At 44.4% G+C, this 27,422-nt stretch overlaps 1 protein-coding gene across 1 annotated transcript; it reads left to right on the forward strand.

Annotated features, from left to right (window-relative positions):
- The first annotated feature begins 1,831 nt into the window (after window positions 1-1,831).
- Window positions 1,832-20,032, forward strand: ccnd2a (cyclin D2, a). The gene is made up of 5 exons (XM_079162491.1): window positions 1,832-2,216; window positions 3,600-3,815; window positions 6,756-6,915; window positions 14,156-14,304; window positions 19,780-20,032. The coding sequence occupies exons 1-5, from the start codon at window positions 2,025-2,027 to the stop codon at window positions 19,954-19,956; spliced, it is 894 nt and encodes a 297-aa protein (XP_079018617.1). The 5' UTR covers window positions 1,832-2,024; the 3' UTR covers window positions 19,957-20,032.
- Window positions 20,033-27,422: the final 7,390 nt, after the last annotated feature.

Raw genomic sequence — 27,422 nt, forward strand, 5'->3', positions numbered from 1 at the left:
TTTTCGCCTGGGATGTTAAAACGCTATAACTAATAATATGAAGACGAAGTCGCAGCCTCTTTTCCTGTGGTACCGCTCAAGACACTGGTGCGCGTGCTTCAGCAGCAGCAACATCCTTTATTTGGGTGAGACTGATAACTGACCACAGCAGTCGAGAGAGAGAGAGAGAGAGAGAGAGAGAGAGCGCGCGCGAGAGAGAGAGAGAGAGAAAGCGAGAGAGAGCGAGAGAGAAGGGTAAAGAAGAAGTCTGCCCAGTAACAATCACACAGCCTCGGTCGAGCGCTGAGGAACTATTGGCTATGCAAATAGACACACAGGGAGGAGGAAACAACTTAGACTGGAAAAAAACTTTAAAGAGACATTTCCCCCACTTTTCTCACAAGCATTGCTATATAGCCAACAAGCTTCGGATGGAAATTAACAACTCTAAAGCTCTGAGGACTTACAGTCCCCAGTCGTGTCCTGATGCACTGAAGTCTCGTTTCATTCAAGGCTCGGTCTTTGAAGTTGACTAAGAATAGGAGGGGGATTAACATATTTACCCATGCAGATTCCCTTTGTGACTGTATGCGAGGCTAAATCATTTGGCAGTCATTTTTTAATTATCCGCTCAATGACTTACACTCTCAGCTTCGATTCCACCTGCTTGTTTTTCCATAAATTATTGAGGAAGTCTGAATAAGAAAAAAAAAGTGATTTATAGCAGGAATTGTTAAGTTGGTTGATAATATTTGGGTTGAGCAAAGTCAAGGGTCTTTGGTCCGTGCAGGGACAAAGGTCTTTGTGTTATCTTTAGCAGAACACTATGAACAAAAAAAAAAAAAGAACTCTGCATCACATTTCCTAGAAAGCCATCTCATGAACCACAAGCAGTTTGTGGCTGCAATGAATTAAATAGTTCATAACACCATGTGTGTGTGAGAGTGTGAGTGTGTGTGTACGTGTGTGTGTACGTGTGTGTGTGTGTGTGTGTGTGTGCGCGTGTTAAAGTGAGTGGGCGGGTAGTTCTATCCTGTGCGCGTGTCCGTGCGCGAGCACACGCCGCTGTAAGTTAACATGCTGTGTTTGTGGCCACATAGATACATACATGCTCCACGCTGAGGTTCACTGAGTCCATTTGAAAAAGCTGCCTGACACGTTCAGAAGATAGCAACATTACTAAGTCACTTTTCTGAGTTTTTTCTTTCTTTCTGATCTAAACTGTTATGCTAATGGAGTCCTTAAAGACGTAGCCTATGGAGTTGGTTTCTTGAAGGCTTTCCTATCCTGAAAATGTGGGTAATAATAATGCAACAGTTGGAATAGCATTACCTCGTGTCTCATGTTAAGTGACACCTCCGTTATTGTAGTTGTCATCACAAGAAAATCAAGCACCAACATAAAGAAATGCATCCATTAAAACGCAGAAAAGCATGTATTTTACCTGAACGCGCCCATGTTCTAATGAAACACCCATCAGTCACACACTTTAATGTATCCACAGAATGAATAGAATTAGTTTATATCTCAGCCTAAAACAGTCGGTAAATGTGAAGAAATCTGGATAAAGTCGAGTTTAGTAGAAGTATGTATTCTGCACCGTTCACTGTACAGTGTTGGGGATCTACTTTTGGGAAAATGTCAACTTTTATAAACATGTTTAAATGAAACACGTTAGCTGAAAGATGTCGTGCCTGCCAGATAAGAAGAAAGAGGGACAGGGGTGTGCAGCATGTTGCTTCTGGTCTATGCAGAGGTAATGAAGTGAATTGCGTCAGTGGCGCATGCAGCGTAGGCTATGAAATGCGCCTGATCTGGCCAGGCGGATGAAAGTAGAGGCGCACTGTGGGGAGAGAGGAAAAAGTTCTCAACAAGGAGAGGCAGGACTACTCTTACGGAGCCCCTGCAGTCTCACTTTTTTATGCCTCTAAAAGACGTTCCCTGCTATCCTTTTGCATTTTTGCTCTGCAACGCCGCTTATACGCTTCCGTGAGAGAAATACTACTTTTTTTTTTTTTTCCGACTTAAGTGAAAGCACCAGCACCATGGAGCTGCTCTGCCTCGAAATGGACACCGTCCGAGCTCGTCCCGATCCGAACCTCCTGTGCGATGACAGAGTCCTGCAGAGCTTGTTGACCCTAGAGGAGAGGTTTCTACCCCAATATTCCTATTTCAAAGGCGTCCAGAAAGATATTCAGCCGTTTATGAGGAGGATGGTCGCTACTTGGATGTTGGAGGTATACCGAAGCACCGAGTGCCGACAAGTCTTATTTCCGTGCTCGACTTTAAAGCCTCCTGATTTGTTTTGTTACTGTTCTATGCAATTGTCGGACAGTAGATACGACTTATAGCTCTCGTTCCCGACTGCTTATTCCTCGTATTAACCAAATGTGTCGCTTTCTGTCATTATTTTCTTACCGTTTTTTTTAAAGTACGGTCGCGAAGACGTTGCTCGTGAAACTTCGAGCTGTGCTATCTGTGACACCAGAGGATTTCTTTGATGTGTCTCACGTGTTGTCTGTACGAGCTGCCCGTTGATTCTTTAATGTTATTATTTTAGATAGCCGGATTATTTCCATGCACACGTATGCACTCCCCAATGCAGTGCTGCCCTGATATGTTCTATCGCCATGTTGGTTTTTTTACAGGAGCGCTCGTGCTTTTAAGAGGACTTTACAGTGTCATAAACGCAATAACAGCGACTCAAACCCGTCGGCAATGACAGAGGATGGTCTTTTGTGTGCACTGAATGTAGAAGTGATCTCAAAAAGCGTTGTAAACATTTTATGCATCTATTCGAAATGTCGGAAGGGGCGAGGGCCTTATCTGTCCTTTGGGTCTTCCCCCCGACGCATTGCCTCACTCTGGAATTATGTTCGATTTTTGACACTATGTCTAATATATTTGGTCAACATCCATCTATAAACAATCTTGAGCCTTTGGGCTTTATTTTCATGTAAATATTGTCAGGGTCCGGCGCACTGAAGATTTTTAATTAATTTTTGAAATAAATATATCGGGTAGCCGGTGACGCACATCAGACCAACCGCTTGCTCCTTGTCTTTTATTTTATCGTTTTATTCGAATTTATCGCGCATGGATTTCGAAATATATTGTCGGGTATGATACAGAAGACCCGTCTGAACATTATGATGTGAAGGAAATCGGTCTGGACAATTTATCTATATTTTTAATTATTTTATGAAAATATGACGAATGAAAAAAAGAAAGTGGGTTTCCGTGTGCTGCGCTGTCGGGGTGTTTTTTTTTGCCTCAACTGATTGTGACTTGAATTCATTTCTTAGTGAACTACAGGAATGCGACTCTATTGCCAGAATGTGTCTGAGACTTATTTCCTTTTTTTTGTAAAATAATCTATTCCGAATTAATTTATGATGTCGCAACCGATTAGGGCTGGGCGCAAATTCTTGGCCGGGCCCCAACTATGTGTGTCATTGAATTTATATGTGCTCTTTATGTGATTAGACTTTTGTTTCGTTTTCTCATAAAAGTTTTATATACATTTTAAAGTGCTGGAAAATGAAGTCTGGTCTCTGCAGGGTGGGTTACTGATTCCAAACGCTCAACATTGCTGCATTGTCTGCTGTCTCGTTCTTCAGGTTTGTGAGGAGGAGAAGTGCGAGGAAGAAGTTTTTCCCTTGGCCATGAACTACTTAGACAGATTTTTAGCAGTGGTACCCACCAAAAAGTGCAACCTGCAGCTGCTGGGAGCAGTGTGCATGTTTCTTGCATCCAAATTGAAAGAGACTCGTCCATTAACCGCAGAGAAGCTTTGCATCTACACAGATAACTCCATCAGACCACAAGAGCTGCTGGTAAGCAACAGTTGGTTCAACACTTTTCACAAAATTCACTGTCGCACCTCACCTGTCATCATCATCAGCTGAGCCAGATTTGATAATATATGTTTTCTGAGTTTGTTTCTGAAAAGGGGGGGTTATTAATGTGTTTTAAGGCATTCATTCACTCAAAATGTATTGGTTTTATTCATTTAGCTTAAAACATCACATACTAAACTGCAGGGGTGTTCGCATTCCACTGATTCTGTTGTCCAGCGCCATCATCAGAAGGTGCACGAAAAGCGAAAGCCTCACAGTGAGTTGTTCCACAATGACTCTCTTCACCGTAGAGACCCTCTGGGCTTTACAGTATCCGTCGTGTCCGTGCAGTGGTCTCCATCGCCATCTAGTGGCAGATATTTGCACAGAGCAACGAGGTCAGCTTGAACTTCAGCCAAAGTTCTGACTCTGTTCCTGTCAGCCAGAGAGGGAGAGACACAAGAGAAATACAAGTTTGCCTTTTGCAGTTCAGCTTTCGTCCAAAAATAACCGTTGATGCAAGCATTTCTGATGTTATGTCATGCTGCACTATTTTCGACTCTCACAGTCGCAGTGATGCGTTTTAAGCGGTGATGCAGGTGTGCCGTTCCTCTGCGTGATATATTTGATGAGGCGTCTTTGGCCTGATGGTACCATGAGCTGCCCTCACCAATTAATTGACTCGGTTTCACATCAGATAAGTGTTTCCCCACCGCACTGTGGTGTTACATAAACATTCCTCGGTAAACAACAGCCAATCCCACCCATGTTGTGAAAGAGGCCGCATATCACGATCCAGACGTGGCTGGTGGTTGTAGGCCTGCCTCGCTGCCTGGCTGGCGGCTCTTCACGCCGAGCCGATTGCTGCAGTATATACTCAAGTTCCTGACGAGCTGCTGGTGGTTTTGTCGGTTTCTAATCATTTTGTGGAATGTATTTCTGCCTGGGAATATTGTGTCTGACTTATTTTACGTATTGTAGTTGTAGGGGGGGGGGGACAAGTAAACCGAATGTGTATTAGAGCGAGAAAGTGCTGCGCCGATAGACGGGGTGGACTTATGTAAAACAGTTATGTCGTGCTGCACTTTACAAGAAAACATCTTACCTTCATGTTCAGTCTGAAGACCCAAGCCCTCAGTCCCTGAACTGGTTTGCTGGGGCCTCTTCTCAGTGTTTCTGTATAAGGCAGGATTTTGGCTGACACGCAGATACAGGAAACAGAGATCAGCTGCTCGGGGCATGTGATCGTTTTTTTTAGGGTTTTTTTATGTCCTTGTCTTTGGTAACAATTTCTTGTAAAGAGAACCGCAACGTTACAAAGATGGTGTGACCAGAGGAAGGCAGTAGCAGAAGGAAGTGGGTGCCTGCATGCCTGCCACTCCTGTCAGTGTAGAGCTTGTGTTGCAAGGCTCGTCATAGCCCTCGCTGTAGGCCTGAAGCTCGCTTGCTGGCACTGATGGAAAAAAGGCTTTTGAGAGCAGGAGGCAGCCATGTTGCAAACATTAGAGCCGAAGCAATCAACAGACCACTGTTGGGCTATGATTTTCATATGATCAAATAATTGAATCTTTGAGATAGTGGTTACACACCTCCAAGCAAGCACAGGAAGATACCTTTAACCTTTTAAGTCCGTGGTGCTTTTAAATGCTCACTTCCTCCCACATGAGTAACTGTGGGTATAAACAAAAATCTCTGTTGTTGTTGATGCTTTTTTAAAACCCGTTCCTCCCCTCTATCCATGTCCATGGCATCACGGAGCTCAGGAAACGTGACACGGCTGAAAAATGTCACTTTGATTAGAAAGTTGCAGCCGGTAGCATGCAGGGTCGGTGGCCAGCCATGTTGAGTTGTCTCATGACTGAGTCCATGTGCTCACTGAAAGGGAAAATGAAGAGCATCCGAGGTCCCCGGTCACAAGGCTGCAGTCCAGAACCAAACCACAACATTTTTTCCCAAATTAGTCACCACCTCTTCCGTTAATCACCTCCTCCTCAAGGAAGTGAAAGTAGCGATTCACCCTGAGAGAAGAGAACACCACGCCTTTTGTCCCTCCACATTTTGCCAAGAGTGCTAAGTTAAAAAGAGCTTGTGAAGTACAGAGAAGTTGATTCTCTTGAGTCTGATGACACAGAAAAGGTGTTGAGTAATGTGTGATTCAAAGCTGTTCACTTCAAATGCTGTCCACGGTTTATGTTTCCTGTGAAGTCTTTAACGATACGTGGCACTTAGCATTGTTTATGTGAAGAATAGTGTACGCTGAAAGGGTGAATTTATTAATAAGTACCAAAGGGCTCCAACAGAATTGGCAGAAAAATGCAATAATGAAAAATAATTGCATTTCCTGTGGATGCAATGTATGTTTTTATAGTTTAAATGATGAATGGAATGGTGTAAGATTAAATAATGAAACACTGGTTCACTTTATAACATAACACAGATTTATTGCTGGTGCTGCTTAACAAGTACAGCCTTCCTATCCATTTTTACTCTGCAATCACACACACGTATATACACACACACACACACACACACACACACACACACACACACACACACACACACACACACACAGTAGAACCTCTGGTGGGCCTCTTTAGGAAAGTCCCCAGATGCCAGACAGACAGACGGGGAGGGAGACAGTGTTGTGAGGTCACCTGAGTTGGTGGCGCTGCTGGTGTTTCTCTGTCCCAGCAGAGACTAACGTAATAACAATAATGCTTAACCTCCACACATGCTAACGTATGGGGCCTTCAGAGGCACAGCCGCTCACTTTAGGCAGCAGTGTAGTGGCTGTGACTGCAGTAACGTGCAGTATAAACTGTTTCAGTATATTCAATATGTTGTTGTACACTGTGTCACTTAATCTTTCTCATTTTCGGTTATCCCTCCTTGCTCTCTATTCCCTCCATCTCTCTCTCTCTCTTTCTCTCTCTCCAGGAATGGGAACTGGTGGTGTTGGGAAAATTGAAGTGGAACTTGGCAGCAGTGACACCTAACGACTTCATTGAGCACATTGTGAGGAGGCTGCCACTGCCCGAGGATAAGCTGGCACTTATACGCAAACATGTCCAAACCTTCATCGCCCTCTGTGCCACAGGTAGGACACAACAGGAGCTCACACGTTCACTGTCCTGTGTTATTAACAGATGTTTGTCCAAACCAACTGTGCTGTTTTATAGCACAAAAAAAACGATCCAAAAGATGAGCGCGCAGAGTGCGACATCATCTCGATAGCACATCTTTTTCTTATTTCTTTTTTGGTGTTGCAAGTGCCACTGATCATGGATAAGCTGCCCAGACAAAACCAAGCAGTAATGACTCGCATCAACATACTTTCTCGTGTTGTCGTATCAAAGCCATCTTCTCTCGATAACATGCGGCAACAGCTCTGTTCAGAGGTGTGCCGCGGGCCAGTCCCGGCCCGCCGTGACTTAAGTGAGATGCATTACCTCCGATGGGAAAATATTCTGCCTCAAGAAAAGCATGTGTCATAGAAGCCATTTCAGCGTTCGACTCTTAGGTCTGACGTCCATCATTTGTCTTCTCCCAGGCTGGTATGTGGTCATGTTTTAGAAGCGTATCAGTGGCTTCCAGAGCATCCAGTAACACTTCAAAGCAGATTAAGCCCGGTTGAGGGGCATTCCCATGTCGCACAGGGTCGAGAAGAGGAATGGACAGGCAGGCAGGCCATTGTCTTTCTGCTCTTGAGGTGAATTGTTCTCTCCAGATCAAACATCCAGCGAGTCGTGGGAGGGACAGGGAGCCTTTAACATGATCTGAAGAGACGGAGAAGATGCAGGAGGGAGCAGGGGAGTTAGGGAAAGCCAGAGGAGTGTATTGTTTTCGCATAGCCAATTCTAAGGCATGTCATGTTTTCATATCTCTTTCCCCTGCCACCTTCCTTCCCTGTTTCTCTCCCCCCCTAACTTCTCACGGCTCCCCGCCCTACAGCTGGAGGACATGATAGCTTTCCCATGTTGAGATTCACTAAAGGGCAGGTTTCTCCTGTTTGCGTCACCATCTAACTCAACATGCAAAGCTGCAAACAAGGCACGACTAGAAATAGGAAACTGGCACGTTTACTTGTCTTCAACAAGGATTTATGTCTTACATTAATGTGGAAAATTGCAAAATACACTCACAATAAGGCTGTTTGGCTCTCCTTTGTTATTCGCTTTCTGGGTGACCCCCACCACCAGCAGCAGCTTCCTTTTCTGCAGGCCTCATACAGGAATGCTAACTACACCCCCTCATGGGAAACTGCTCCTTGTGCTGACATCATTCAGAGGAGTGTGTGTCTAGTTCGATGAATATACAAGGGAGGTGACAGGTATTTGCAACATATAAAGTGGTGGAATCCCCTGCACTGATGTGTATTGGTTCACGATAGGGTAAGAAAGAGTTTGCAACAAACGTTTTGTAGAAGAAATGCCTGTTTCCTCTCGCGTCTCCCTTTCCTTCACTCTTTCCGACTAGCTCTTCCTCTCCCGGTCTCACCCCACGTCTCTCACCCCTTTTCTTTGTGCCAGCGGATTGACTGGAATGACAGCGCGTCGGTGATCGGACCTATTCCCAAAGCAACATTGTGAAAGGCTCAGCGTGCACTTTGTCCTTAATTGCTTCAATGAGGCAGTGGAAATAAATTTACGAGCCTCGTGGAGTCGTCCTCCTGACATTGTGTTTTAGGAGAGAGACTTTCTGGAGATAGCTCCAGATTAGCAACAGGCCGTTTATCTGTGCATGCTCTGTTCAGACTTGTATCCAGGCCAACACAGAGTAAGGGCAAGACAGAGAAAGAGAAGAGCGCAAGTGAGTCCATTTTCTGGTGGATCTGAAGATCTCTGGGAATTCAAAAGCCCATTTGTGAAACGTTCCCCGCTGTAAATCTTTGAGTTATCGGGTGAGAATCCTCCTTGGAGACATCGTCTGAGCGTAGCTGGGAAGGTGAAGACACGGCAGAAGGAGGAGATCTCTCAGGAGGATTTACATTTGCAAGACAGTTGACAACGGGTCACCTGTGGCCTTCCCATTTCATACAGTCTCAATCGACCCACCACCCACCACTACTCCCACCACTGCTGCCCCGATACTGAAAAAGAAAACATGCATAAAACCGCCGCTCTCTGTTTTCAAGGGAACAAGAGGGAGAAGAGGAGGAGTGAAGAATAAGGCCTCTCATTCCTAATGGCTCCTCTCTTTTGATGAAACAGTTCCGTTCGGGCCACTCGGTGGGATTTTGTCAGGTGGCGCAGGCTGGCTCTGTATTAATTAATAACATTGGCTGGTCCATTCAGGACTATGCAAATGGCTCAGGAGCTCAGCTAGAGGCTGGGAGAAAGGAGACAAAAGGCCTGGTCCTTACATTTCATATGCAGAGCCATGCGAGGGTCAGCGCTGCGGGGCCACTTGATAGGAAACACCAGCGTTTCCCTCAGGCAGGCCGCCGGATAATAGCCCAGAAACAAGCTCATTAAGGGAGATTATGAACCTCCATTCCTACACACAGACACCAAGCACTCCGAGCTTCCTCTTCTATTCTTATTCAATTGAGGTAAAGTGGGAGAATGGACGGGGTGCATGGGGCAGACAGATGCACCCCAACCTGTCTGCTGCGGTTATTGAGCTCCGTCTTCTCGCCATATTGGCAGGGATTATGGTCTATGTTTTTTTTCATGCCCGACTCCAATAGCCCTCTCTGTAATGCAATGCATGGAATGGTGACAATAGTTATAGAAGTTGATCAAAAGAAAATTCTGGATCAGGGCCAACACTGCTGTCCAAGAGAGAGTCAATTGTCCTGGAGGACACAATGAAGATTTTGCTACAAGTTGGGATGTAAATAACAAGCGATTTAAGTGAGCAAGTACTCGCTCTTTTATCTCAGAATAGTATTTGATTACTTCTTGGTTGTTGGTTTTTGTTTGTGGAAGTGTCTTTGGACTGTATGGAGTAACTTTATAATTATTAACTGGTTAGTTTCCCTGAGACAAATAATGATAATAGTTCGCTGGCAAAGAAACTGCAAATGTCAACTAATGGAGTGTGCAGAGTATATAAACCCTGCACTTAACATACATTTTACCAACAAAGTTGTGCCTAGATTCATATAGTCTGCACACTGTTTGCTGAACAGCGTCTAACCCTGAAGAAAATTGGACGACATGCTTGCATACACCTCCTGCACTGTATGTCATTTTTATTTGAAAAATAATGACGACATGTTCAGAGGATCAGTCAAAAATATCCAAAGCTGTCACCAGAGGCCTGACAGAGCTTTAGATCTGTCTGTATCCTACACGGGCCGCCAAGCTGCGTGCTTCAAACTCTGGAGGCTTTTTGTCTGAACAGGAAGAGGTGAACATTTTTATGCAACAGTGACGAGTCTAATATTCTAAGATGATTCATAAGTCCTCTTTTCATTTTAGCTGTTAGGACTCGCGTGTCCAGAGGCTGCATGCTTCCTGTAGCTGCCTCTCTCTCCGAGTGACTGCCACACGCAGAATCCCCTCTCGGACTCAGCTCCGCATTCTAGAGGGGAGTGATTCATCTCAGATGTGGTCAATGAAATGGTCTTTACTGGTGTTTGTTTACATACAGCCTCCTTCATGTTTGATGACTCAGAACCCTAACAAATTAGCCACGTCCTCCAACAAATTAACATCTCTCTGCACGCTCCACTGATGTGAGGAATTGTGTCCGGTCTGGTCGCATCGTCATCACATGGAGCAGGAAGAAGCTTCCGGACAGTATGCTCCCAAAAAATGTGACCCACAGAGTGAATCATCGAGTGGCATGTCCTGCCCCCCCCCCCCCCCCCCCCCCACCCACCCACTGGTGTAATCAGCACCACACTGTAAATACTGTGGCGAGCTGAGTCACACCAGAAACACAAAGAAAGAGATGTTTGCTTCGGAGGCTGCAATTATCCCAGCAATAAGGTTTAGAAATCAAAATGTTTTTGAGCTTACATGTTTTCCTTGGAGGTCACGGTAACCACAAAGACTAATATTTGTGATCTGAAGTAAAGTAAATGTTAGTGGCAGCTGGTTTGACCTGAACACTTATGTCATGACATCAGAGTCTTTCTCTGCTTTCTCCTCCAACTTTTTCTTTTTTTGATAAGAGGGTTTTTTCCAAATCATATCAGCTACAGAGAGCGAGCGAGAGAGAGAGTGAGAGAGAGAGAGAGAGAGAAAGTTTTTGAATATTTCACCTTTTGATCTGATCCGTATCTGTATGCTCCTCGTCGCTGACGCTACCAACGCCTCAAGGCTGCAGCTGTGACAGTGGAGATGATGGTGCAAGGCTGACGAAAGCTGTCACGGGGTGCAACAATTAAGGAGGAATTCGGTTTTCTGGCAAATGAATGGAAATCACAGTTTGACTCAGACTCTCCCAAGTTTAGTTTTCTGTTTGACTCCTTCTGAGTGACAGTCTGGAACAAGAGCTAATGGAATATGACCGCTAGTTGAATCGATTTGTATTGTTTCTTGATCAGAGATTTTTCTCCGATAGTTACACGTGGAAGAACTCCTCAAGCCCAGTTGTGAAGTTGTTTCTGTTTTTGTGTGTCTCCAAGAGCTCCACTGTAGTTGTCCCGTCCGAGAAGCTCTCTACAGACCTTGTTTTGAATACCAGGCTGTGTTGCATTAGCGGTGAAACACACCGTCATGCCAATCCCAAACTGATGTTTGTTTTTGGCCTTAATCAGTCAACAGGCTCAGGGTCCTCGTAATGCTACTCCTTTAATAAACAAGGTCAATGAGCGCTACATGTATAGAATACAAGACCCTGATTTATAGCCATGGAAAGAGAGGAGAGGGTTTTTCTTCTTTCTTCTTTTGGCTGGTGTTCAACTTTCCAACTTTAATTAATTTACAAGTTTAATGTGCATACTGCGCATTGCAGCCACCCAAGAGGAGTGGGCCATGTAGGGCAGCAGACTGTGTGACCAGAAGCCTGTGGATGAAGTTTCAGGGGGGGTAGGAACATAGAGGAATGGAGATGAGGGGGCACATGGAGGAGAAAGGGCCATTGAGGGGGTGAGAGGCGTGCAGGCCAGGCCAGCCAGCCGCTGCTCACAGGGAGCTTTCCATCGCAGGCGTCCCCACTCAGCTACATACACTGTTTATCCTCAACATGAATATCAATGAGGGCCTCCTAAAATACGGCCATTCTTCCCCCCACATGCAGCAGCCACCAGGCCGGAGTGTCAGCCTGCATCGGCTGCACGCGCTCGTCCTTGTTCTGCTACAGACCTGTCTTGTCTTGAGTGCGAAAAATCAGCTTGCTGCCCACTGTCCGCCACTCAGCTCTGCCACAAACCAACGTCTGTGCTGTGTGTGTGTGTGTGTGTGTGTGTGTGTGTGTGTGTGTGTGTGTGTGTGTGTGTGTGTGTGTGTGTGTGTGTGTGTGTGTGTGTGTGTGTGTGTGTGTGTGTGTGTGTGTGTGTGTGTTTGTGTCTGCATCTGCATCTTAAAGCATGCAGGCATCAGTGCATTGTTTCTTGTCTGTGTCTCTTAGGTGTCTGCCTCCTCGCCTGTCAGTCCGCTCTCACTACACACGTACAGTAAATCCGTGTATGCCTTTGTCCCCTTACCCCTCTATAGAAAGTTGTGCTCTTACAGCAGTGATGTAATGCTGAGGGGCTTTGTGTGCTCTTTCCTCTTGGCTCGAGGTAGCCTTTAATAAATCGCCCCTTGGCAGAGGCCCAGCGGCTAACACAGGGGTGTATAATAAGTTCATTTATTTGTCAACACTGAGCCCACAAGATGAGAAAGCGCCTGGCTGTGCATGTTAAAAAGGCAGCGAGGGGCTGCCTTTACAGCTATCAAAGGGCCTAACTCTTTGATTCCAGATTTAAAAAAAAAAAAAAAAAAAAAAAAGAAGAAGGAAGAAAAATCTCCTTCATGGCCATTGCACACAGTTTGCTTTGCAATTGAATATGGCAATATGTTAATGTGCAGGCTGTTTCTATGCCCCCACTGCCCACTCCTCTAGCCCATAGGTGGCCAAGGAACAGAGGAATACTTGTGGGGGGGGTTGATGGGAGGCAGGAGGTGAGGGTCGCTGGAGGGCGACTCTTTTCTTCTTCCAAAACCTCACAAGAGTCTGGACACAGACTTAAGAGTGATGTGCATCGGAGTCGTCTCCCCCCCCCCCCTCCTCTCCCACCGAGCCCACCACCTTCCCTTCTTTTCTCCTTGTTGCCTTGTCGCCATTCCGTCCATCCCACCTCCTTCATCTTCCTTCCCCCCCATCGACCCCCTGTCCCCCGTGTCTCTCAATTGGGTGAAATGAGGTGATGACTCTGGACAATGGAGTCACACTCTTCTGCCTTCCCTCTCGCAGGCCCGCCACTCTATTAATATGCTAAGAGATAGGAGGGCCGCCAATGCAAACCGCTGCCTGTTGTAGCAACAAAGACTGAGGCATGTGTGCCATTCACTGGCCCCCGTCTAAGCAGGCCATGTGTTGTCCAAAAAGAAAGGTAGAAGTTGAGCAAGACATAAAGAGAGAATAGAGAGAGGAGCGAGTGTGTGTGTGTGTGTGTGTGTGTGTGTGTGTGTGTGTGTGTGTGTGTGTGTGTGTGCGCGCGTCTCTGTTTGTGAAGAGAAAAACTTTCTCTCTCACTGTCTGTCTGTCTCCCTTGCTCCCTCTCCCTGTATGCCAGTTGCCTTGCCTTTTCGGGCTTCTGGCCCGTTCACAAGCTGTCTCATTTGCATTATGAATGACAGTGAGGGGAGCTAACAAGGTTATTGGTCTTTGAGACGCACGCCTGTGACCACACGTGGAAAAAGGACCTACAGCAGTGAGCATTGGCAGAGGCACTGAGCCTCTTTATTCCTCCCTTTCCAAGCGCTATGGGGCTTTTTTTCAGCGAGCACACGATTTACTCAGGAGATGGAAGAAAGGGGGCCGGGCTGGGGAAAGGGGGACTGGGGCGGGGAGCGGGTGAGGGTGGTTGCTTTTCAGCTCCTTTACAAGCCAAGTGAACCCTCATTATCCAGGCCCCCTGGTCATTAGTGAGCGCTGCGTTCAGACCCGCTGCAATAGAAGGATTATTTATTAGCTGACTGCTAGATTACCAAATCATATTGTCTCTTGGAGGGACGTATGTGTACCCTCTTTGTGGAGCAAATTAATTGAAAAGTGAAATTTACAAACTGCACCAGGTGAATAAAGAATCCAGTGTAAATTAACCGTTTTTTTGTCATTTGCTGATCTGAAGATTTTAGCTCCTCGCTTAATGTAGCAATAAATACGTCTTTGTATCGTGAACAAACTAATAGCGCTGGAGATACATTTAACTCAATTGGCATTTCTTCCGTTAACAGATTTCGGATTCGCCATGTATCCTCCCTCCATGATTGCCACAGGAAGTGTGGGGGCAGCGATCTGCGGCCTACAGCTGGATTCAGCTGACCAGTCACAGTGGGGCGACAGTCTGACAGACCTGCTGGCCAAAATCACAAACACAGAAGTGGTGAGTTTGTTTTGTACTTCTCTGTCACATCCAGAACACTCATTTCAGCTGAACTAACTCTAACCTAACTCTATGATTCAAAGCTGAATTCACATTAACTCCTCTTATTTCCGCGAAAACACACCGTTTTACAATATGTTACTGTTAGCAAGCAAATTCTGTTTTATTCTACCAGACTTGCAATTCCTCTGAGGGAAAATATCTATGTTATTTATGTCAAAGGTTAGGAAATGCCACATGTCTGTCTGAAGTTGTGTGTTTGCAACAGACAGAAGTTGGAATGGCTTCTTCACTGGGATTTAGCTTTCCACAAACCCATTTGGGGCTTTTTCTGTGCCAATATTTGTCATGAGAAGTGAAAAATGAGCATCAAAGTAAGACCAACAATGTCTTCATTCAAAGAAATCTTGAACTGCATCAGTTTATATTATGCAGTCTTTTCTGGCATACACTTGACTGGACTTACAGGTAGCATGTGGCAGATTTCTTTTCCTCTCCATCAGTCCGGTCAGGCTCCTCAGGCCCCCCTCATATAAAGAATCCTCTAAATCAAGCCAGGTTGAGAGCATATACAGTATGCTCTGTCGCTGACAGGAATGCTGGCCAGGCCGTTGTGTGGCTGTCTGGGTACAGTGAATGTGTTGCGGTGGTGGGTGAGTTGAGTCCAAACACAGGCAGGGCCTCCACTGACTCTGAGATGCCTGGCTTTCATCACACAGATGGGAGAGGACGTCAGCTTGCTATAGCTTACTGTAAGGGTGAGTAGGTGGGCAAGTCTACAGAGGGAAAGATGAGTGAGACTGGGAGGTGGTGTGTTAAGTTATTCTTTATTAGTCTGTTTGGGGAAATAAGTCTTCTCTCTATTCAGGAGCAGTGGGCAGCCATAGCACAGTGCCTGGAGACCAGCACCAGGTCTGAGCCCACTGCCGTGGCAGGAGCACTCCTAATACCAACCATTATGAAAAGGGCTTTTAGTTAGTTATTATTTAAACATGGACATTTTGAGACCATGTGTGCTCACTGCACAGGGAGCAGATCAAAGGGCAGTGACACTGAACCCCAAGCCTCAGCCCTGTTACGTTTAATTCTCTCCCAAAAGGAGGAAAGGTTGGAGGAGGAGGAGGTGGAAGAAAGCTGTTGAAGTGTGAAAAGGACACTGGGGGTGGAAAAGGAGAGGGGGGGGGGCTCCCTCACGCCTCCCTCGCGACAATCGGCCCTCTCTCGCCTCTTCCTATGGTCCGTAATGCAGCACTGCTGGATAGCATGGCTCCCTCTGGTGCGAGTTGTGTGAAGTCTCGCTCAGCAGCTGAGGGAAAAACAAATAGCTGACCTCAGCAGCACAGGGCCTCAGTGTGTTTAGGCTGCAAGGTCTCAGACTTGAGGGAATTAAGTCGCTCTGTGTCTCTATGATCAACTCCTCACATTCCTGGATTCAGACAAGCCATGGCTCGCAGTAAACACAGAAGGCAAAGCAAAGGGCACCCTTCCTAATTCAACTCGTATGAGAGGCTTTAGTATAAGCTGCTAAGAAGCCAGCCAACAATTAACACGTAGAGTGTACTTCGGTTTGTGAAGTTGCTGAAGAACTTACATCAGACATGTGCACCACTTGATATGTAACGTAAAAAAACTAAACTGGATGACGGATGCCCTAGTTGTCAGCATTAATAAGTGGCGTCAGTGCTATTTACACTGTCCCTGATTGGACAGTTATGCATTCACACACAAAAAGAGAGGAAATGGAGAGCATTGACTGTGTCCTTTTAACATTTAACTTACCCTACCTTCTTTTCCTCAACCACTATATTCGTCAATTCAATACCCAAGGGTCACCTCAACCTCAGTTTCGACTGCGGTCATCGGGGAGGTGGTTTGAACCTGAGTCTAAATGTGTACACTTAACATACTGTATTTGGTTTTGGCAGGCAGTGTAGAGGGTAGAACAGAGTGTCATAACCAGCCGGCCGAAGGGCCAGGCAAAATATGAAGGCAAAAGCAAGTTTCGCCAACCTCTGCAGCTGCCGCTGCCAACAGCATCACGGCCATCGCCACTCCCCTGGCACCCCGCTGGCATCTGTGGTATCCAGAAGCTGTGGTTTTCCAGTGGAAATGTGATAGGGCCAAGTCACCATCTTAGGCGGCTGGAAGAATGTGTGTAGCCTCACAAACACCTGGTGTGGCCAAGAGGGGCTCCCTGTCAGGGACAGCAGATGGGGGGGGGGGGGCTGTGTGAGCCAAGTCATAATGTCCTGAGAAAACAAATGTGAAATTTGTGAGAACGTGGTGAGTTTCCAGTGGGAGGCTGATCAGTTGTGACTCCCCTAAACTGCACAGGTCAGCGGTAGTGTCAGTGAGAAATACACGCTACAACACAACATTTTGACAAATAGTTAGTACGCAAAGGCCAAGTGTGTAGAGCTTCTCTTTATTACTGAATGATAAAGCAGGAAATAGAGGTTAAAGAAGTGCAAGGGTTCAAGACCACTTCCTAGATTTTGCTGTTTTGGGTCAATTTCTCTCAGTGTCTCATTCATCTTTTTCTCTTCAGTGAGAGTCGCACACAAAGACACCAGAAACACATTTTCCCATTCCTCCGTCCCTTCTGCTTTCATTCCTTTTTTTTTTTAAATGACTCCGGTCTCCATCGTGGCCTAAATATCACTGAGATGGTCTCGCACAAGTTGGGTGATGGATGGATGTGAAATTGAAATGTGATTTTTTTTTTTTTTGGGGGGGAGGAATTTAACAGCAGTGTGATGGAGCCAGAATGCTTGCAACAAAGATGCATTTATTAAGAAGGATTATCTCTATAAACGCAGCCCGTGGCGTCACCGCTTGTGGCTTTTTCGGCATGCAAGCTGAAGAAAGAGAAAGGTCACATTTTCCTATTAGTAACTTGTGGAAATTCAAGTCATGCGGTGACTCCTCACTTCCGGTGTCAGCCTCCGGATATTTTGTTTTAGGATTCCCAAAGATTCAAAGCGTCTGCCTGTGTGTTTGTTTCAGCTGTCTGACCACCAAGTCCTCCCAGAGGAGCTAACACTGTCTTGTGCGGTACAGTCAGCAGTTAAAACACATTCCACGGCTTCACACATTTCTTCCTTTTGGTTTTGTCTGTCTGCACGACTTCCCCTCTACCGCCAGTGTCACAAAGGCCGCCCAGGGATAAAGCACGTGCCTTGATTTGTCAGGAAGACGGATTGTTGCAGTTTAATGTATGTTTGAGGTGGGGCAGATGGAGGCCGTAACGACAAGGGAGGATCTGAGGTTGGTTATGTTTTTTTTTCCGGGTTGAGGCTGCAAAATAAGACGCTTCAGTATAGCGCTGCCACCCATGGCCAACTTATTCGGTGCTGTTGGCCCCCACAGTATCCAAATACCCAGAGCTTCACTGAAAACAGAATTGGTGTTTTCAGTAGTCACACATTGAAGTCATTAGAGTTTTTCGAATGAAGCCCATGGGGCTTGGCATGGGATCCGAACGAAACTGTGGAGAATGTCTTTTAAGAAGTGAAGGCGTGCATTCTTGTGGTAAGACACAGGCAGTTCCTTTATATGTTCGTTCGCTTTACTTAATTTACTCGGAGGAATTGAGATTTTATGAGCCACTGGGCACATGTTGGTGGGAAGATGTTGCGTGTGCTCGTGTGCACGCGCCCATGTTAGCAGCCGACCTCTGGAGGAGATTAAGGGACAGACGCCGGTCGGGTTTCCTCCACGTCAGACCCACTGCTACCCGGCACCAGATCAGTCCAACCTCCTCAACATCAAATCATTCTTCATGGTCCCATAAAACTCTCTCAAGCTAATCATCTGTAGTGTCTGGAGAACTCAAAATAAAAGAGTCGTCAAAGACAGGAATCACCTCACGCAAACTTCAGCAGAACCCCTCTAGTGCTCAGAGCCATTATATCAATGATTGTGTGATTGTATAGATTTCAAAGTCTTCTTTTTAAAGACACCAGTCTTGAAAGTTGGGTTAGACATAAAAAAAAGTCATGTAGTTTCCCTCCGACAACACGGTGCATGCCTCGCACCGTTATGTGTCATGCTGTTCGACCTTTGACACTGTGACCCTTTGCCACTCACCCGTGTGCAGCTCCCAAAGAGCAATTCAGATGTGAGTGAGGCCTCTGTTCTCATTTCATCAAGGCCCAGCAGCACCAGAAGCTGTAACACGGGCTCAAACTGTGGCCCATCAGGTTTTAATTAGCTCTAAATGTCTGAAGAATGTTTCCTCGCTCCACAAGCGGTACACTTTCACCCATCCCTCCGGCCATGGGGGCGGCTCTCAGTCATGTTTCGCACAGACGCCTGGTGCTTTAAAGGCGGGGGGGGGGGGGGGGGGGGGGGGGGGGGGGGGGGGGGGGGGGTTTATCCATGAGTAGAGCTGAAAAGCAGGCAACTCAGCTTCAGCTGTGTTCTGGTATTTTGCCACCAGGGAGCGGTGTTAAGTCGGACGGGAACTTTCGTATCCGTTTGCTCTGTTGCAGCCGCCTGCTCTTACAGAATATATTTTTGTCATCGCAGTTCCTCCCTCAAAAGCACTTTGACCTTTCTCTGACGCTCGAGCTAACAACTCATTTAGCACCCCTCTCCCCTTTACCCTCCCCCTCCCCAGTCTCCCCCTCCCCCAGTGAGTTACTCTCTCTCTTCATGCGCTGCGCTGTCCCCTCTGTCAACCCTCCATCAGGGAAGGATATGAGGGCTCAGTGCTGTTGAGAGGCTCCTCTCCCAGGTGGATTCTCAGATTGCTGCCGCAGCCTTTGATGGTGAAAGGCGAGCCGGCCAGGTCTCAGATGGATCCCCTGCAGGCAGGCAGGCACACAGACTGGCTCTCGTTAAAAAAGCACCACCTTTGTGTTCCCACAGGAGGTGGATGTAATTAACATAGCTTTAGTACTACCTATGTTTCCAGCTGCCGTTGTCAAGGCTACTCCTGTTTGGGGGGTTTTGCGTGTGTTTTTGGGAAGGGCGGGAGGTGGTGGGAGAGGTGGGTGGTTGGATGGGAGAGGCAGTGGTGTGTGCGTGCGTGCTAGTGCACATGTGTGTCCGTGCACGAGTGCACACAACCCTGGTGGGCTGATGTAATGCTTGAGTCTGGTGCTCAACCTTGGCAGTAGCTGGAGCAGCTATAAAGTCGATAGCCGCCACGCCGGGGGGTCCCTGTTGTCATGCACTGACTTACGTTTTCCGATTTCTCCTGTTACTAGTGATGATATAGTGAGCAACCGTGGTACTATATCTGTTGATTCAGGCTGAACTGCTTGATAAGAGGCAAACTGAACAACCTTCCAGTTGCATTAAATAGTCCTCTACTATGTTGAAAATGCCACTTGAACGTTCAAGAAAGTGAAATTGACTTGATTTGGACATGAGAGAAACTTTCTGACGCCCTGCTAGCAGTTTAAAATGTATAAATATATATATATATATTTACAGCTTGTCCTCCCTCCCTCTCTTTTTGCATTGCAGGACGTTCTCAAAGAGTGCCAGGAGCAGATTGAGCGTGTGTTGGTGAGCAGCCTGCGTGAGGGGCGGCAGCAGCAGCAACAGCAGCAGCAGCAGACGCAGAGAGGCCCCAGCGGGAAAGGCCTGGACGAGCTGGATCAGTCCTCCACCCCAACAGACGTCCGTGATGTCAACTTGTGAACCACCAGAGGGCGATATTGCACAGGATTTACAAAAAAAAAAAAGCATCATGAAAAAAACCCTCAATTTTCTTAAATGCAGAAAAAAAGAACAAAAGAACAAAAATGTTAAAAACACAAGCCCTTTAAAAGAAAAAGAACAATGCTTGCTAGTTTTTTTTGTTTTGTTTTGTTTTGTGTAGATTTTTCTGTTCTTCAAGTCAAAAAACACCTGCCCACGAAATAGATTTTCTATGATGTTCTAGTCCAAAAGCAACAAATTTGATACAAGATGAAGCTCTGTGGTGCCTTGGATATACAGAAGGGAAGCCAATCATATTTGCATTCTGCCTTTGATTGTATAGTATGATCTTTAAGTTATATTTTAACCATGGTAGAAGTTGTGGAAACCATTTAAAAAAAATTACCTGGGATCACGGTGGGGCTTACTTTTTTTTTTTCTCTTGTTTTGTTTTACATGAGTATTATCACTATAACATTCGTGGCTGGTGTAAGAGAGGACAGGAGCGCCTCGATCATCAGAAGGTCCGCATGAGAGAGACAGAAGAAGCCGTGAGAACGTTATGCTAAATGTCCGTGGGTCCCAATTCCATGGAAGAGACGGGATTATAATAATTATTAGTAGTATTAGTAATTATTATTATTGATAATATTATTGGATATATTTTGGAACTGCGTAGTAGAGAACAATAAGCTCGTCTTGTCAGGCTGCTTGTGTGTCAGTTTGTGGGTGCAGTTTGCAAGCATGTGCGTGTGTGTTTATATGCGAGTATGCCAGATTTCATGCATGCATGCGTGCGTGTATGTGTGGTGTGAATGCTACATGTGAACCTGTATCTCTATTAGCAGTGTGCAGTCTATGGCGTGAGGCCCTTGAGCAAAGTCAATGTCATAGACTTACAGTACTAAGTCAAAAGACTATGGAGCAAGAGGAGGCTACACATACGTTGTCCATCAGTATAACAGGGCATCTATGCTAATATCACTGCCTTCATGCATTAACAATGTGTCATGGTTCATCGTTGGCCAACGATGAACTCATGTGCATGCGCGATGAGTGAGACAGATTACGATTTAGCGAAGGAGGATATGGGCGAAGGGACTTTCACTTAGAGCCCCTTATCTTTCTGAGAGCATTTTTCCTGAGGCGTTACACCTCAGACTCAGAGGTCATGCGAGGTGTTTGTTTATTACTGCCATTCTGTTAATGATACAGATCCTTCTTTCTTTTCACGTTGTTACGATATGGTGTTTCCTTAGTTGTGAAAGGCTGCTTTGAGTCTGGACAGAGTTTGTAATGACCTCCCACGAGTGCAGCGTGTGTGTGTGTGTGTATCGCACATGTGAAAAAGCAGGAGAGGACGATGTCTTGGAAAAAAAAGTAATGCGATGCTTTTGAAAGTCTGGAGAACATTGGACTCCTCTGTATTTATTAGCAGGGAGGGAACCGGGTGTGGCGTGGAAAGAATTAGAAAGAGTTTGCAACTAAGAAGTCCCTGTTGAACTGTGGGAGGCACATGGTTGCACAGCACAGGGTGGTAGGACAGAGAGGATTTTGGTGGTGCAAGAGCAATGCTGCGGTGTGCAGGATTTACAGCCAGTGGCCGGAAGATGATAATGAACAAAAGATGCCCAAAGGCCGCACGATAGAACTTTGATACCTGCCTATTTGGCTGGAATCAACATTCATTTCTCACAGTGGATGTCTACAATGACACAGCTAAGTGAACGAAAACGTTCTGGGTTTGGAAATGAATAAATGAGGAACGAAGATGCTGCCAGATCATGTGTGGATGAACTTTCATGGAGGGGGAGGGAGGGAGGCGGGCGGGTGGGCGGGTGGGGGGTGGGGGGGATTAGAGGAGTACAGGATGATGATTTACTGTCAATGCATCTGGAGTCCCACATAGGGTTGTTTAAGCTCCCCTATATGATTTCAATGGCAAAGCACTTTGAGAACATGCTCCCCCAGGAGATAAGTAACTGAGATGTGTCGGGTCGTGATTGGAGGTGAATGGATATTTCTCTTTTTTTTTTTCCTTGTTAGCCTTTTCTTTGGTTTACTTTGTAGGGCTGGTTTCCCAATTGTCAGACATACCCTTGTCAAGCAAGAGTCCAAAATTAAAAAGGCTTTCCGCAACTTGCGACGAGAGGACATTCCGATCGAGAAAACAAACAAACAAAAACATTCCTATTGAAGCAAAGTGCGAGTCGGTGGGGAGTCTGATCGTTCCGAGAATTTCAACAAATCGAAAACGGCAACATGATTTGGAAAATGCCTACACGCAGACTTCACTGATCCACGGGTTCTGTTTGATTTTATTTTACTTTGTCAAGAAATTAAATATTTGTTTCTACTTGAATTTTTCTTCATATTTATCTGCATCACAGCCACAGATAGTCACACAGGGCAGCAATGAGCTACAAGAGAAGGTGGTTGTAACATCTAATATTTGCACATGTTCTTCAGAGGGCCATGAGGTTTGCATTTTTAAAGACAGCAGAGCCTTTGTTCGAAACCACCTTAACTGCTGTGTGTTTCAGTGGTTGGTCAGTTTTCTATGGTGCTGGCTTGTGTATTTCAGGCCGATTGTCTGTCAGTGAACACATCTGTCCCCTGTGAGCTTTGCTGCTTCAAATCATTGGCAAGGGGGTTCATCAGCCAAACAGACACCAGCACAAAACAAGACACCGATTTTTTTGCTTTGTTTTGTTTTAATGGGACACGAGGCTTTGCCACAGAAAGGTGTCTTTGACTTAATGCTTGAGTTTTTTCTTGACGGTATGTGACTTTGCGGAGTGTATGTCCGTCAAACTGAAGATAAATGTGGGGATCACGTGTTTTAAGTGATGTTTTTCAGTAAAACTGGGCAATTGAATGACATATTTGCCAAAACATCCCCGTTTGAATATTTGATACAACCTCTTCATTTTGCCTCTGTTTGCCTGATGTTAGCTCTCTCCCGAACGTAATAGTTGTGATTTTTCTTTCCTGCAAATTATTGTTGCATGTGTTGTATATTGAGACCATCTTTTCAATTTGTGTTCGATATATTTTATGGGGTGACCAGACCCACAAAAGGGGTTTTCTAAGATTTAGAGATACTGTATTCCAAAGTGAAGAGAGGACAGAGGAGGAGGTGTGAAGACATCAAGAAAAAAGTGTCAATATTTTTATTGAGTTATTGTTGTCTTTTTGCGCTGCTAAAAGCTATGAATTTGTGTCATTTATACAAAAAAAATAACATTACCTAGTTGTGATGTGTCACTTGAGTGTGCTGCTATTTTATAAACGTGTATTATAATATAATTATTTTACTGCTTAAGAGATACATTCAGAAAAAAAGAAGTAGATGGTGATAGAAGAACATGAAATGACTATTCGACTGGAAATGTTCTTTGTACAGTTTGCTTAGATAGCATGTGTCCTTTCCCCCTTCTTTTATCTATTTTGCTCTCCTTCTTCAGTCACATTCTGCATCAGTGGTATTTCCTATACCTCAGGATTACTGGACAAAATAAAACACAAACAAATCCTTTTACCTATACCTCTGCAGTCAGGTAGCCTGGAACGGAGGAGAAAAAGTACAATGGGGGCGGGGAGGTGGCGAGCAACCACAAATTAGCATTTTTGTGGATGATTCCCACCGCTTTAGTGGAGAAACTACTTGCTCAGTGAGACGGGAAACAGGAAATATCCAACGTTTCCACTTGGACTTCACCTATTGGGAGGGGGAGGGGGGGGCGGGCGCAGCAACATTTCTTGGGGGATGTGTCTTTCGTAGATAGTTCAAGCATGTTCATTTCAGTTCATCTTGGTGCTACATCTGACTTGTTGTGTGCGAGATAGGGGAAAACAGCATTCCTATGATGGCCAAAGTACAGTTCTTGCTTTATACAACCACAATCACTCTGAATGTCAGTAAACATGGATTCTGTATGTAAGAAAGATACGTTTTGGTCTGAAATATATGTGTGCGCACCATTGTAACTGCCACATATTTATGGTTTGAGCTACACCTGTTATGTGTAACCATAAATACTTGATATCTGGAAGTTTCAATGGTGCAGATTTCCCTTCTAGCTGCCCCGCCTCCACTATAACTCATATCATGTACCTCAAATGTCTGTTGCACAACCTCTGTTCAATAAACTTCTGCTTTAAAGGGTGTGACACCACATCAGCTCACTATTTCCCACGCCTGTGCTCCTTTTAACCAGTGTGTCTAATTGTTTCATGATCAATAGCTTGTGTGTGAGTCAGCAGCGATACAGCAGAGCAAAGTTCAGCTGCTCTTAATCATTTGAAAGCTGCACAAAGCAGTGATGACGAGGCATGGGACAATGTGTTCCCTGGCAAGAGTATAAGGAAGACCAGTTATAAACACTCCCTGCAAATGTGTACACACAGGAATAATGGGATGTATTGATATTTCAGCTCAGTCCAATAAATGTGCCTGCCACCAAAAGTTAAGGAAATGTACTGGTAAGAAAAAAGGTCTCTCCACCTCTGACTACAGCTGTCTACCGTCCCTTTAGTGAGAAATGGAGATGTGAAGGGAGTTTATGGACAACTTAATTTATAGAGAACTTCAAAGTAGACTCAGTGCAAAAAACAAGGCAGGCTGTTGCACCCCTCATTCATTGGGGCACATTATAGCTGAATGCATGGTTTTGGTATTATGGTGTTGCATGTATTACTGTGCGTAGCAGTGAGATTGAAGGATGGTTTAGAACGTAGGTGCCCAAGTAGGCCTGGCTTGACCAGATAGTAAAATGTGTGGCGAAATGTCACAAATAAAGCTGGATGACTTGTGTGACAAGGGCAAGTGTGTTATTGATGCCCTCTAGTGGTGGCATGTATTAATGTATTCGATTCACAGACATTACCACAAGCAACAGACTTGCTGCAAAAGAAAGATTGTTTAATGTGTTTAATATATTGAAATGAATGTGGGCTCAATTAATTTACTTCTGACAGGCAAGACATTTAAGACTGAATATGTATTTGTTGTAAAACTAGAGCCTATGATTTTTAAATATAAAGTTGTCATAGGTGGACATTTCACACAGATACCTTTATAATAGAAAGTTACTTTTACTTACGGTTATATATGATGGTATGTTGGCTCAATTCATATATATCATCATCATAATTAAGAAACTTTTGGAGATATGTCCAAAATGTTTAACTCGTAAACCCTATGGGGCTCAATGTTTCAAAATGTATCTCCTATTACAATGTTTAGACACTCCAATCTCCACTAAAATAGATTCTGTTATCTAAAAATGATATACGGACTATTTAAATTCTTTGAAATGACAAATAAGAGACTTGGAATGTACCCATATAGTATGTCGAAGGAAGTTTTAAAAAGTCATAGTATTGTATGTCCAAAAAGGTCATATTGATGTATGTTGAAAAAAGTCACAGTATATTAAGTCAAAGAAAATTGTTCGGAATAGTATAACTACAGTATATTGAAAAAAAGTCTTAATAAAGTCAGAGTAGTATTTCAAAAGATTTGATAGAAAAAGTCTCAGATTATAAAGATTATAGTATGTTCTATAAGCTAAGAATAGGTCATATAAATAGTGTAGTATGTCCAGAAGAAGCCATAAAAAAGTCCTAGTATAGTATGTCGGGAAAAGTAATACAAAAGTCAGAGTATAGTATGTTGAAATAGTCATGAAAAAGTCATAGTATAGTATATTGAAAACGCCATAAAAAAGTATTTGTATAGCATATCGAAAATCATAGTATAATAGATCAAATTCATACAAATTTAGCTAATAAATGTCGAAAACAAATTATGGTATGGTATGTCAAAAGAAGTTATACAAACGTCATAATATAGTATGTCAAAAGAAGTTATAAAAAAGTCATAGTATTGCATGTTGAAAAAATTCATAGTAAAACATGTCTAAAAAACTCCTATACACGTCATAATAAAGCATGTTGAAAAGAGTCATAATAAAGAGAGGATTGTATAGTGAAAAAATAGTATAGTATGGCATACTATACTATGATATTTATATGGCATTTTTGATGACATACTATTGTATGACTTTTTATCACTACCACAACTGCTACTGCTACAATACTAATACTATTACAACTACGACTACAAAAATTACAACAACTACTATTGCAACAACTTCTACTACTAGTTGATTTAATAGTTACCTAATGTCTGTTCCATGGGCTGTGGTTCTCCTCTCTTCCAGGCTCTTCAAGTCCCTTTGTTCATTCAGTCTGCACAGAAAACCGTCATTTACACCAACATTTACAAAACATCGGAACATAGAAACACCGAAAAAAGGATGTGGGGATGTCCACCGCATATCTAAATAACAGTTCATTCTATGTACTTTGGTGCCATTTGGACATCTTGACACGTTCAGTGTTAGCACACTTTGTGCTGCAGTCCATCACATTGTCCACAGCGGGGTCACTTACATTCACTGCACTTCCTTTTGCTCCTGCATGCTGGACAAAGCCTGCTAATGTCACATGGGTGCTGGATAAGAGTTTACAACCAGACTCTTCTTTACTTTCTTGAGCAGTACTGCGTTTTTTTTCCGGAGGACGGGAACACACACAAAAAAACATAACAGACACAAAATCATTCAAATAAAAAAATGGTCTTATCTGACTAATGCAGTTTCCAGCTGTTTACAGACAGAAGGGTTTTTCAGGGCCACCTCTCCTCACCTTGATGTCCTCGTCTCCATCGAGTCTGCTGCGCCTCCCCCAACACCTTGAGTCTTTTCTCTGAGAACCAGCAAAGAAGACAAATGAGCTCCTTAAATGCGCTGTAGTGAGATCAGACACCATGACATTCTCAGGAAGATTAAATCACACTGAATGATGTCTGAATATCCTTGTCTATAGCAGGCCATTTGTTAAAATGTCGTGAATTTTTAAGAAGTTCGTAAAGAATAAAGAGGCCATTGAATAAAAAATATGTTGCTTTCAATATTCAACATTAAACACAACGCAGCTGGTGATGATAAAATGTATCCTACCTCCGAGCTTCAGCACAGAGAAAACGTTCTCTCGGTCTGTATAACGTTCCTTTTCTTCCCAGATGTCATCCATTGAGGCCGCATAGCTACAGGTGTGTGACAAATAAAAGCATCTGCCTTTACATGCAACACAACTGACAGTTTAACAACGTCCTAGAACAATAACACACCTTTATACATTTGGTTATATCTAGTATTGTTTGTATTACAGACTAATGTAAAATAGATCCTCTTCTCCATTACGGTAGGTGGCAGTTTGCACCTAAAAGTTGGCAATGGAATCGACCAAAGAATGCAAAGAAGAATATGAGAGTGGAGAATGTTCATGATTTAATGAATGGACAAAGATACGCAGGATTTGGACAAACCTGAAGACTCTTCAATGGTTCACACTGACTGAGTAAACACAAATCAGCCTGCAACTATATGTCTATAAAA

Source organism: Pholis gunnellus (genome assembly GCF_910591455.1).
Source record: "Pholis gunnellus genome assembly, chromosome: 7".
In the NCBI taxonomy this organism is placed as follows: Eukaryota; Metazoa; Chordata; class Actinopteri; order Perciformes; family Pholidae; genus Pholis; species Pholis gunnellus.